Below are 12,834 nucleotides of genomic sequence, written 5' to 3'. Positions count from 1 at the left end.
TATCAAGCATTTATTATCATGTGTAAATTGACATACATAAATGAGTTTTTTTATTATTTGTGGGGTAATTAATTAGGTGAAAGATTCAATGAGAATTCAGCAAAATTAATGTCCTATGTGAGTGACAAGAATTGATGAATAGTCGTCAACAATGATAGATGAAATGTGGTGTTTACTAAGAACAAAATTTACTTGTATCCTAGGAGAGATGAGTAGTTGTGTCGGTGTCCATAAACCACTCGGAGTTCGACGAATCTTGGAGGTTTAGATTAAATACAAAAAAAAACGATTGTTTAAAAATGTTTATAGTTTAAGAATGGTGAGATATAGATCCTTTAAAGTATATTTATATACACTTCATTTAACTAGTTGGGATGCCCCAAAATGTAGTTTTTAACTAGTCAAACCATGTGATTTTAATTTTTACTATGACTCGTCTCAAGATCAAAACAGAAACACACAAAACAATAACTAGAACAACTCTCTAATTTTATTGAAAACTCGCACAAAACTTAATTACAACTGATTGTGTTCAACATACATAATCCATAATCTCGGTATGTATTTATAACATAACTTACTGAATTATATAGTTAGAATAGGAAACCTACTTTCTTTAAATATGACCAAACCTACTTACTTGTGTCCTACTCAGCTTGAAGTTTGTTGTATCCTACTCGACTTAGGAATTCCAACATTCATCCCCTAATTTGTATGTCATCTTAGAAACATCCTTGATCCCAATTAAGATCTTCATCTCCTTCAACTTTGTTCAGGTTAAATGTTTTGTAAGAATATTTGCCTTCTATTCTTCACTTGGTACATACTCCACCTCTACTTGCCCATTTTCAACACAATTGTGAACAAAATGATACCTTGTGTGAATATCTTTACTTCATCCATGAAAAATAGGATTTTTCATGAGCTTTATTGCAGACTTGTTATTGACATATATGACTACCTTTTCTTGATCTTTGTTCACAATCTCATTCATCAAATCCTGAAGCCATGTTGTTTGACATGCACCTGCAATGGCTGCCATAAATTCTACTTCACAATATAACAATGCAATAATATCTTGCTTTTGTGAACACCAAGTTATTGGTGATGACCCATAGTAGAATATATGACCGGTTGTACTTTTTTCATCATCCAAATCAGTATTATATCTACTATTGTTCTATCCTACAACTCTTTTGTCTCTCGTTCTTTAATACTTTATACCATGTTCTTTAGTACCTTGTAAATATCGAAGAACATGCTTGATTGTTTTCCCATGTGACTCCCTTGGACTTTGCATGTAATGACTCAAAATTCCTACCGAGTATTCCATATTAGGTCTTATTTGAAGGAGATATCAAAGGCATCCTACTAATTTTTGAAATTTTGTTGGATCAATTTCTTGTTCAATTACAGCTTTACACAACTTCATTCCTGGTTCCATTAGGATGTGAGTTGGAGTGCAATCTTGTAATCCAAATTCCTTTAAAATGTGTTCAGCATAGGCCTCCTGTTTGATGATGATCTAGTCTTCTCTTGTCTTAATTCAATGTATATGTTAACTTACCAAGATCTGACATTTCGAAATTCTTGGACATATCTATTTTGAATATCTTAATCATGTTCAAACTTGTACTTGTAACAAATAGATCATCAAGATATATTGCCCATATTAATACATATTTTCCTTCCTTCTTGCGATAAATGGATGGTTCCTTTTTACACTTTTGAAATCCCAAATTTCTCAAAATTGCATCTAGCTTCGTGTTCTAAGCTCGAGGTATTTGTCTTAGATCGTATAAAGTTTTCGTAAGTCAGTATACTTTATACTCATCTCCTTTCTTTATGTATCCCTACGGTTGTGTCACATAAACAATTTCCTCTAATTCTACATATAAGAATGTCATCTTAACGTCCAAATAGCAAATCTCCCATCCATTTGTTGTTGCTATGGAAATAAGAAATCTAATTGTCTCAGTGCGAGCTACCAGAGCAAACACCTCATCGAAATCAACATCGGGTTCTTGTACATAGCCTTTTGCAACTAATAGAGTTTTGTATTTATAGATCGTACCATCAAGAAAGATTCACACAGTTGATTTTCATAATTACAGTGTGGCAAACCTTTGAATTATCCTTTTCTAACGTCGTTTTCAATGACTCAAAGTTTATGTGTTCCAATCTTGCATGTCCTCGCCAAGTATTTTCACTGAGTTTGGAGTGAAGACACACATGCAATCCAACTTTTAGTTTTATTTTATAAAGACAATTTGGAGTCCTTTATACCTTCATAAGTAAGCAATTATTAGCATCATGCCTAGTTAGGTAGGCATCTTTCATCTGGATGTCACATTCGACTTTTGTTTCTTGGCCAAGGGTAATGATGTTGTTCTTAAGATTTGATATGTAGTAGATATGTGTCATTAATCATTGTTGTCCCCTTTTCCTTGGAAAAGAATTTCACATTTTCCCTTTATATTTACACAAGAGTTATCCCCCAAACTTGAATCGCCTAGTTATGCATTTATTGAGTTCAGAGAAGAAATATTGGTTTCCTATCATGTGATCACTTTCCCCGTTGTCTAAGTACCACACATCGTTGTCTTGTGATTCATATCGAGATAACATTACTTTTTCTCCATTTAGGAACATAGTTTCGTGTAGGAACACAATGTTATCATTATCCTCGTTCTCAGTAAGATTTGACTCTTGCAGCTTTTGAATTTACTCAGGACATTGAGAGATAAAATGTCTTGGTTTGTCACACCGGTAACAAACCACTTTGTAAGGTCTTTCTTCTTCTTTTGTCCTTTCACATTGTGCCTCTTTTAGATCTCAATTCATCCTTGACATATGAAGTTTTCCCTTTCGTATTTCCTCATCCTTTGTTGTTTGATCCCTTCCATCGATCCTTCATATTATCTTGATTTTTTCCGGTTTGATCCTGCATGATCATTCTTTGAAAAAAGTAATTTCGATTGATTGTTGATTTCAAAATCATCTTCTTTTATTCGGTCATCATAAGCTTTCAATTGAACCCCAACATCTTCAAATCCAGTGGTTTTAAGACCAAGAACTTGTTCGGGTGAAGCGACTATGTGTATGAACTTGGTTCGTGATAGGGTTTTAAAAAACTTCTTCACAAGTTTTGTTTCATCTATAGTTTCACCTAACGTTGCTGACTTTGAAGTTATTTTGGATAACTTCCCGACATATTCATCAATCAATTCAGACTCCATCATCTTGATCCGAATTCAGACATTAAGGTTTGTAGACGGGGTTTTTCACAGAATTTGCTCCAACATGTTTTGCCTTAATTGCGTCCCAAAGGTCCTTGGAGGATTCTTGATCACCGATTTGTTTGATCAAGTTTTCTCATATTGCTCGATATAACAAGCCAATCGCCAAGTCATTCTTCTCATCGTACTCTTCCATTCCTAGATCAATCACACTCCATGCCTTGTGGATTCGCAAGACTTCCTTCATCCTCATTGCCCACATAATGTAATTTGTAGACTAAGCATGTACAGTATATAACAATCGTCCTTACCTCTTTTTCCTCAATGAAGGCGTACTAGATTTACCTACATCGTATCCCATGTTGACAAATTTGTTCAACAAGTAAAATAGGAGACGAGAATCTTAACACGGAAATTGGTTATGTGTTTCGATCTTAAGTGCTCTTATACCAAACCAAGATCAAAACAAAAAAACACACAAAACAGTAACAGGAATGACTCTCCAATTTTATTGAGAAACTCACACAAAACTCAATTACATCCCATTGTGTTCAACATACATAATCTATAATCTTTGTATGTATTTATAGCCTAACCTATCGACTTATAGAGTTAGAATAGGACCCTACTTTCCTAAAATATGACAAAACATACTTGCTTGTGTTCTACTCAACTTAAAGTTCATTGTGTCCTACTCGACTTAGGAATTCAAACACCATCAAAAGTCAAAACTACTTGTGGTTAATTATTTTATTTATCATAAATTATTAATCCATTAAATATGATGATAAAACTGTTATTCTATTTCTTTTGATTAAACTAGTAAAGATGTTACGAGACTAGTTATTTTCATATGTTAAATATGATAATAAAAGTTACTCTTCGTCCGTTACATGCCTTTTCATTAAGGATCATACAAGAAATCCGATACACTTGAATACATTTTGAGTGACTTCGGTTATGTTTAATACATTTTTTTAACTATTTTTTTTAAAAAGTAATAATTTAAATTGATATATCTTTCCATAAATTAATTGAATTTTCAGCTTGTTGGTTATATATGAAATAACAAATAAACTATGAAAAAGAAAATGAAAAAGACAAAACTAATTGGATATCGTGGGCTTTTTCAGGCTTCACTTTATGGGCATGCTGTCTCAGTAACTTTTATGGGCTTCTTTTATTATTGTTTAATATATTGTTACTTTGTTTGTTATAACTTACGTGAAATAATTAATGTTTGGTGACACTTGAAGATGAAGCAAGATATAAAGAACACTAATATATTGTTATTGTTATAAACGTGTTAGGTGAGTGTTCACAAGATATATAATGTAATTTGGATTACTACTTGGTTGATGTTGGATACACAATCACACATTTACACTCACGTGCCTTTGAAATAATTGCAACAGAAATATACAAGAATCAGTTATCTCATCATTTATTACGAAATCAATAAAATCCAATATAAAGAATCAATGAAATTTAAAGAATTTCAAAGCTCATCATGACTTGAAGCAGACGAAAACGAAGGGAATTCAACTTTATTTCCACAAGGTCTCCCATGAGGAAAAACTGGGCATTCGATGAAATTAGAAGCCGATGCATCAACACACTGGTACACTTGGTATAATTGGTGGTACCCTGAGGAGTCAACATTGCATTCTATAAATGGGGCATAACCCACACTCTTTGTAATTGCATCTTTCATTTGTCCCATTGTATGAAATTTCCCATCAGTGGGTTTAATCCCTACAATCAAAATCAATATAACACTTGTACTTTATGCATTGATTGTTGTACATAATCCTTGCATCTTTTACTCTAGTGCCAATGTGTAGAAATGGATTAAATAATAAATACCATGTCCATTTAACTCACTTTGATGGTTGTATTATATAGTAGTTGTACTTTATGCAAGAAGAGTTGTACATTATGCATAAAAAGTTGTACCTGCGTTCTCGAGAGCATGGAGGAGGTTTGCTTTTTTCTTGAGAGAAAGGGCGGCTTCAAAGTAACCACGCTCGTCAAAAACCGATTCAGCACAAGTTCCGTGTTTTTCCCATTCATGACGCCAAAATTTCAAACCGTCGCCACTCGGACACGCAAGTGTAGGCCAGTGCTTTTGCAACACACTTTCAAGATTTGCAACCTAAATATACGCATAGACATTGTATGTGTCATATTTGTTATATTTAGCGACAGTTTTATGAACTTTTAAAAAAAAAAAAAAAAACGTTATGAGTTTGGAATTTTTAATACCTTAGAGTCATCGAAAGGGTTGGAGGAGTCACAGTTAGAAGGATAGGAGCCATCTTTGTAATTAGGCCAAAGCCCGTGGATGCTGAAATCTTCTGCGGGCTTCCCGGTTTTTGGAAAGCAACAACCACGCCTTGAGTCACAGTACGAAGCTGGCCACTACAAAATTTTAATTGGTTATCATTTAAACTATAGTATAAAATTTTCATGTATATGTAAACCTATTAATTGATAATTCATAGAAACGTGTTTGTCGCCAAAAGATTTGTCATATTTAGAAAAGTAAATCATATTTTGGCAAATTAGTAATATTTTGCCAGTTTATTGAGTATCGATGACAAGAGTTTACGAATAAATATGTAGTGATAGAAATCACTTGGAAAAATACAACGAGAAATATGTCACGAATAACCTCTCAAATGTTTAGCAATTAAATAAAAATACTTGAAACAACTGTCACACAAGTCACAAAAGTATGTGCATGGAAATATTAAGAACAAACCTGTTGAACGAAGTAAAAGAAATCAAAGTCTTTAGCAACGGTTAGAATTGCAAAAGATTGTATGACCAAAAATAAGATAAAAAATGCACTCCCATTCAATTTCATCTTTCTGTAGATTTAGTTTAGTTGAAACAAAGTTTTAGATATACAAGATAAGATGTTTATTCATCTATATATACACAAACCAGAATATGCCTTCTAAGCATTCTCTTGTCCTATAACCTTGCTTGTTCGTATTGGACATTGCTTCAAAATTTGTTCAAATATATATATATATATATATATATATATATATATATATATATATATATATATATATATATATATATATATATATATATATATATATATATATATATATATATATATATATATATAGAAAAAATGAATATGTGACTGTTATATACCTAAACTTAGGTATAGAACCATTTAAACGACGTAGTTTTAATCGAAACAAATCTAATTTCATTTTCTCTAAATTTTGTTTTAATAGAATACCATTGAATTGAGTTAAATTATGAAATGAAAAAAAAATCAATATTATATTTTTTTATTGCAAATAATTATTGAAGTTTATCGGAAAAGTAAAAAAATCAATATTTTTTAACGAGCATAACTCAAATATTTTGTCCTTCGATTGAGAAACTATATCCAATGATTTCATGAAAAGCTTATTGTGTTTTTGTATTTTTTTTTTCTTTTATCTTTTATTATATTAGTTTTTATATAAAATTTAATATGGTTGATTAAATGGTCATAACTTTTAATATTTTAAGTTCTTAGAAACAATGAAAAAAAAGATTATAAATTCAATCCTTTTGGTAAGTCGCGTGATCAAGGAAGAATAGTAAATGAGATATCATTATTAGCTTTGATATATATGGATCAAAACTACCTAGTTTGGAGAGTTCTATATATAAGCTTTTTTTTCTACACAACAAACATATGTGCATTTCTACATATGTTATATGTATATAAAAAAAATCTTTTATATGCAACCAGCTATATGTACGTTTGTTTTTTTTTTCTTTTGTTATTAATGATCTATATGTGTATATATGTGTACGTTAATATGCATATGCATGTTCCTATGTAAGTGCATAATATTTTATACGCATATGAGAAAAAAAAAATCATTTTTGCAAAAAAGATTAGCGAATCTCATAATTGTACATTAGAATTAGGGTTATAGAAAAATTATAGAAAATTATTGTATTTATTTCTAACAGGAGTACTAAATATATGTATTGTAAAGTTTGCTTTATACAAAATTTATTATTTATTATGCAATGATACAAATGATACATTGTATTTTGCTGTGATTAAAGAAAGTAAACATTGTAGACACCATTAATATGTTTGGTAGATAAACTTTAGTGCAAATGGAAGATAAGCTATATTAAAGATGGATATACTTTAAAATCAAATTTCCCAATGTCTTTATTACGAATTTAATAACAATCGACTTTAATAACAAGTACCATAACTATTGAATTTCTTATTTGATCATAACTACTTAATCCATTAAACATTATTTTGAAAATACGTTTTGAAGAGTAAAAAAATTGATCGAAAAACGTTTTTACTTAAAATTTTGTGAAATGAATATGATATTTATCAAACAAGTAATGAAGGCCATATAAAACCTTTTTTATTAGTTTCTACGACATCAAGTAATGTATGCCATAAAGAGCAAGATGTATGCTATTTGTAAATGAACCCTTATGGCTTTTGCGTGCACTCAATACGAATATTAGTTGAACGAAAGAGACATGTTCTAAATTTGGCAAATTCAATGCCGATTATTACTAAAATTATAGGGTGAATGACTTAGGAGCATAATAAGTTTTAACTTTGTCCATATTAGGTTCTTAAAATTTTTTTTGTACATATTACACAAATATGATTTGTTATAACCGTTAAAAAAAGGTAATAAGGTTTTAATTTTGTCCACATTAGATCCCTAAGGTTTTTTTTGTACATATTACACCAACATGATTGTTATAACCGTTTAAAAATAGGTAATAATGTTTTAATTTTGTCCACAGTAGATACCTATTTTTAAAAAATTTATCATTTCATCTAACTCTTTTACAATTTATATTGGTATTTAGTTAGACGACTTTATCATTTCATCTTTTCATTTTATTCGCTCATTCACTACAACCGCGGTTTCAATTGAAATGCTACATAACAATTTTTTGTCATTTTTCCAAAAAAAAAAAGTAATAATCAAAATCTTAATGATTAACTTTATGTTTGACACATCACAGGTAGTTGATAGGCTAGCGTATAAGCTAGTGTTTTAAAAAGCTACTTAAACTAATATTTTAAAGGTTTTTTTTTAATTTTCAAGTATACCCCTTAATTAATTAAAACAATATATTTTTTTAAATGTTCTTTTATATCATTATATAAATTTCAGGTAGCTTATAAGCTAGTGAGGGTCAAAGTAAACGAGTATCCACGAAAAGTAACGTGATATTCCCGATAAGTAATGGCTCCACCAATGGGGTATCCCTAATATGTCATCACTTATCGGAGATACCCCATTACTTGTCGGGAATACTCTTTTACTTTGACTATAGCTCTGCCACTAGCTTATAAACTATCTGAAATTTATATAATGACATAAACGAGCATTTAAAAAATATGTTTTCTTAATTAATTAAGGGGTATATTAGGAAATAAAAAAAAACTTTTAAAAAACTAGTCTAAATAGTTTTTTAAAATGTTAGCTTATAAACTACTTTTTGGCTTACTAAACATAACAACTTAAAAAAGATCGAAAAATAAAATAACTTATCAGCTAGCTGTGGCGCGCCAAACATAACTTTAATCATTAAGACTTTGATTATTATTAGTTTTTTTTTTAATAAATGACAAAAAATTGTTATGTAACCTTTCAATTGAAACCATGGTTATGGTGAATGGACAACTAAAATGAGAAGATGAAATGATAAAATCATTTAACTATATACTAATATAAATTGTAAAAGAGTTAGATGAAATATAAAAATATTAAAAATAAAGAGTTAATATGGATAAAATTACAACCTTATTACCTCTCTTTAAACAGTTATAACAACCAGGTGTAATACGTATAAAAAAGACCTTAGGGACCTAATATGAACAAAATTAAAACATTATTACATTTTTTAAACGGTTATAACAAACCATATTGATGTAATACGTACAAAAAAACCTTAAGAACCTAATGTGGACAAACTTAAAACGTTATTACCTCTAAGTCGTTAACCCAAAATTATATTTTTTTTTTATAACCTACATTGCGTTAACTTTCAAGTAACCTTATATCCAAAGTGTCGTGGCATGGTCGTTAATCAAAACTGACCTTAAATTAAAAGTCGAAGCGAATCTTAGTGACACAAAGCATGAATTAGCTTTTGTTGAGTGTATTTATCTTTGATTCTAATTTTAGACAAATTGTTTAAAAAGCGTAGATATAATCTTGCAAAGGGTGATTAGAGCTAAATTGTCGTATTCAAGAACACGATTATTTGTTTCAACAAACGTCAATCATATTCCTTTTAATGATTAGATTTCCTTTATGTTTTCGACCATAAATTATGTAACATGAACATGATGCCCCAAAACTCCCTGGCTTTCTTTAGGCTATGGGGTGAGATTTCCATTTCACTACATCTTTTAATAGCTTGCCACATTGGCATAAACAAAACTAACAGGGAGCAAAATATATAAGGGATAAATATAATAAAAATTAATATATATATATATATATATATATATATATATATATATATATATATATATATATATATATATATATATATATATATATATATATAACAAACACTTGTTTTTTGCTAAAATGTTGAATTGAAACTACTATTTTTAAATTTAGTTATACACCCCACTTGTTATACACTAGATCATGCTACTGCACATTGGTGTCATACACTAGCGAAAAAAAAACAAATAATAAGGAAAAGGAAAAAAAAATGAGATGAGGTTGTGTGATGACATCTCACCGTGGAAGGAAAAAAACGAAGGGTTGGTGTTCACCTCAACTCACTGCACCTTCACACCCCTCCACCTTAGTCCTAGAACTAGAACATGAAATATCAATGCACCTTTATTATTCTTACCATGAATATAAATAATGTACCTATATCTACACAAAAACAGTCTCAGATTAACCCGGTGTTTTAGAACCGATATCAGTCTATACCAGTTATTTGGTCTCACGGTCTTTCCATTCGTTTTTTTAGACCGGATTCAATTTTTTCACTTTGCTTTCGGTCTTTTTCCTAGTACAGTTTCATTTTTCCGATTTGGATAGATAAAGAATTTTGTTAGATTTGTGGTACGTGGGAGTTCAGTGATTTCAAAAATGTCTGAGTTGTATTGAAATTATATTGTTATTAGGTGGAGTTTGGTGTAATAGAAGTGTGAACATTTGGATCATTTTACCCTTCCAAAATACTATAAATAAGTAATTGTTGGGTTAGTGTAACCACACTTTAAAAAAAATAATAGATAAATAAATAAAAACTCTTCATTCAAAATAATGGTTGCAATCCCGAACGACATTGTTGTATTTGTTTTGCCATAGTGTCGATGGGCCAATGTTTGAGAACCTTTTGAGTTGGTTGAAATGGCTTGTAGGTTGCAACGAGTGTGCTGCAAAATTGTGGTGGTTTATATACGAGTAAAAGGAATTATGTCCATGCATGTCATGTTGTTTTCTCATGTCCAAGGCATCCGACTATAGTTAATAACAATTACCAAATGGCTTCTAGCCCAGCAGTATTCGGTGTTGCTCTCCCTCTTGATGTCGAGGGTTCAAGTCATGTGAGGGATATAGGTGTAGATTTAGGAAAACTATAGTAGTAGAATAGAGTAGATTTGTCGTTCAAAAAAAAAGTTAACAACAAATAAATAAGTTCATTTTTAAACTAACTATAAATTAAATTAAACTACTTACAAGTTAAACTAAAGTTATTAAAGATATGACAAAACTGCAAATTTGGTCCCTGTGGTATTCAAAAAACTTTAGATAGGGTCCAAAAAGTTTTCAACTTGCATGAATCATCCAAAATCAAGAATTTACTGTGATTTTGGTCCAAAAAAGCTTAAAAAAACGGTTTTGCTATTTTATTTTCTTTTTTGTATTTTTTATAATCATTTTAATACTTTTTTATTTAAAAAAAAAAAAAGAAAAAAAATTATCCTCCACCCCCACCGTTCTCTCTCTCTCTCTCTCTCTCTCTCTCTCTTCCCCCATCTTCCTCACCTCACCTCACTTCACCTGCAATTTAAACTACATACACACATTGTTTACGAAACATTGAAGCTTCCGTGGCACCATGAATCATCAAAATATAATTAGAATCAAAAATATCGACACCTCCTTGGTTTACCTGCATATGAGTTTCATAAACACCACCTGTCATCTTGATTTGAGATAACTGACACGAACAAGATAAACCAAACAAACTAAGATATTAAATCAAATTATAATTCAAATTCCAAGAATATCTCTACAGATTTTGTGAATAACTTCATTTATGCATATTAACATAGCTTGGATTGTAGATTTATTAACATTAAAATTGTTAACGGCCAAAAATGAGTCAATGGAATCATTTATTACCTGATGAGAAGAATCCTTCCTCAACTAAGAATCATGAGAAGTAGGAGTTGAAGGATTAGCAGAAACATGATTCAAGATCATAATATGAATAAAAACGTTTAAAATCAAAATGATAGTGAATCAAAATCGATTTTTAGGGTTTTATTGGGGGTTTTGGAAGATCAGTGCAAAGTAGAATTAGAATGAGAAGAAATCTCATAGATGAATACATCAACTCATAATCACATACATATTATAAAATCGACAATTAGAATATTTTAAATCAAAATCATCCACAAATATAAAATCAAAAAGAAATTATACTATTATACATCACATGTATTAACTCTTGATGCAAAATATGAATCCGATTCTGTAGAATGATCTATTTGTTGTAAAACTAAGCTTTGATTTCATTTGATTCAGGAATGTTGATGCTCGAGAACTTGATCCGGTTTTAGAATCAAAATAACAATGTTGAAACTCCGAATCAAAATGAAGTAGAAGATGTTGATGATCGAGATTGAATCAGACGAATTTTGGTGTTCGTATCGAGGTTAATTAGGGTTTTGCAGATCAGAATGAAGAAGATTGAAGAGGATATAAAAAAAATTTACGACCTAAATGAAAATAGAGAGTAAAATCCCCTTACTGCCCCTCCGCACCATTATTCTAATTCCCGAAGTTCCATTTAAAACAATAAAACTAGGATATAAACAAACAGTTTATTATACTAAAATATTCTAACATTCTGACAATAATTAACAATATGAAAATTGTTTAATAAATAATTTACAAATAGAGAATGTTATTTTATTTTCACATTTAATTTTACACAAATCTAATATGATCCAGGCATTATTAACAATACAAAAAGTAGAATCTATGAGATAAAATAACAAAAAAACATAATTGTCCACATGGTACTTTCCCCAAATAAAGTTTATATTCCTTTAATTTTGATTGTAATATCTAGTATAATTCAAAGAGAGATTTAATATTATATAATATACAAAAGATTGGATAACCTAATCACCTAATCAAACATTTATGTTAATAGAAACCACTAACCTAAACCAATAATTTCATTAGCTTTTGATGTGTATCAAACACTAATCCTAGCTACAATAAACAATTTTAAAAATATTTAACCAAAACTACAATAAAAAAGTTCATTTCTAGCCCCAACTATAGTGAATTTGGATCAAACACTA

General features: G+C 30.0%; 1 protein-coding gene across 1 annotated transcript; it reads right to left on the bottom strand.

Moving 5' to 3' along the window:
* Positions 1-4,565: 4,565 nt before the first annotated feature.
* On the bottom strand, positions 4,566-6,190 carry LOC145041213 (ribonuclease 3-like). The gene is made up of 4 exons (XM_078989192.1): positions 6,004-6,190; positions 5,505-5,660; positions 5,196-5,394; positions 4,566-4,994 (listed from the first exon to the last, which is right to left on the bottom strand). The coding sequence occupies exons 1-4, from the start codon at positions 6,106-6,108 to the stop codon at positions 4,738-4,740; spliced, it is 717 nt and encodes a 238-aa protein (XP_078845318.1). The 5' UTR covers positions 6,109-6,190; the 3' UTR covers positions 4,566-4,737.
* Between the last annotated feature and the right edge of the window lie 6,644 nt (positions 6,191-12,834).

This window comes from Lactuca saligna, chromosome 4 (genome assembly GCF_052625555.1).
Source record: "Lactuca saligna cultivar CGN05327 chromosome 4, ASM5262555v1, whole genome shotgun sequence".
Lineage (NCBI taxonomy): Eukaryota > Viridiplantae > Streptophyta > Magnoliopsida > Asterales > Asteraceae > Lactuca > Lactuca saligna.
The sequence above is the reverse complement of the archived record's forward strand: the minus strand, read 5'-3'. Positions and strand labels throughout refer to the sequence as shown.

Excerpts from the sequence above, each read along its gene's own strand:
- LOC145041213 (XM_078989192.1), bottom strand. The coding sequence starts at position 6,108 with ATGAAATTGAATGGGAGTGCATTTTTTATCTTATTTTTGGTCATACAA. Across the intron at positions 5,661-6,003 it reads TCTTTTACTTCGTTCAACAG|TGGCCAGCTTCGTACTGTGA; the intron begins GTTTGTTCTTAA and ends AAAATTTTGTAG. Across the intron at positions 5,395-5,504 it reads ACCCTTTCGATGACTCTAAG|GTTGCAAATCTTGAAAGTGT; the intron begins GTATTAAAAATT and ends GCGTATATTTAG.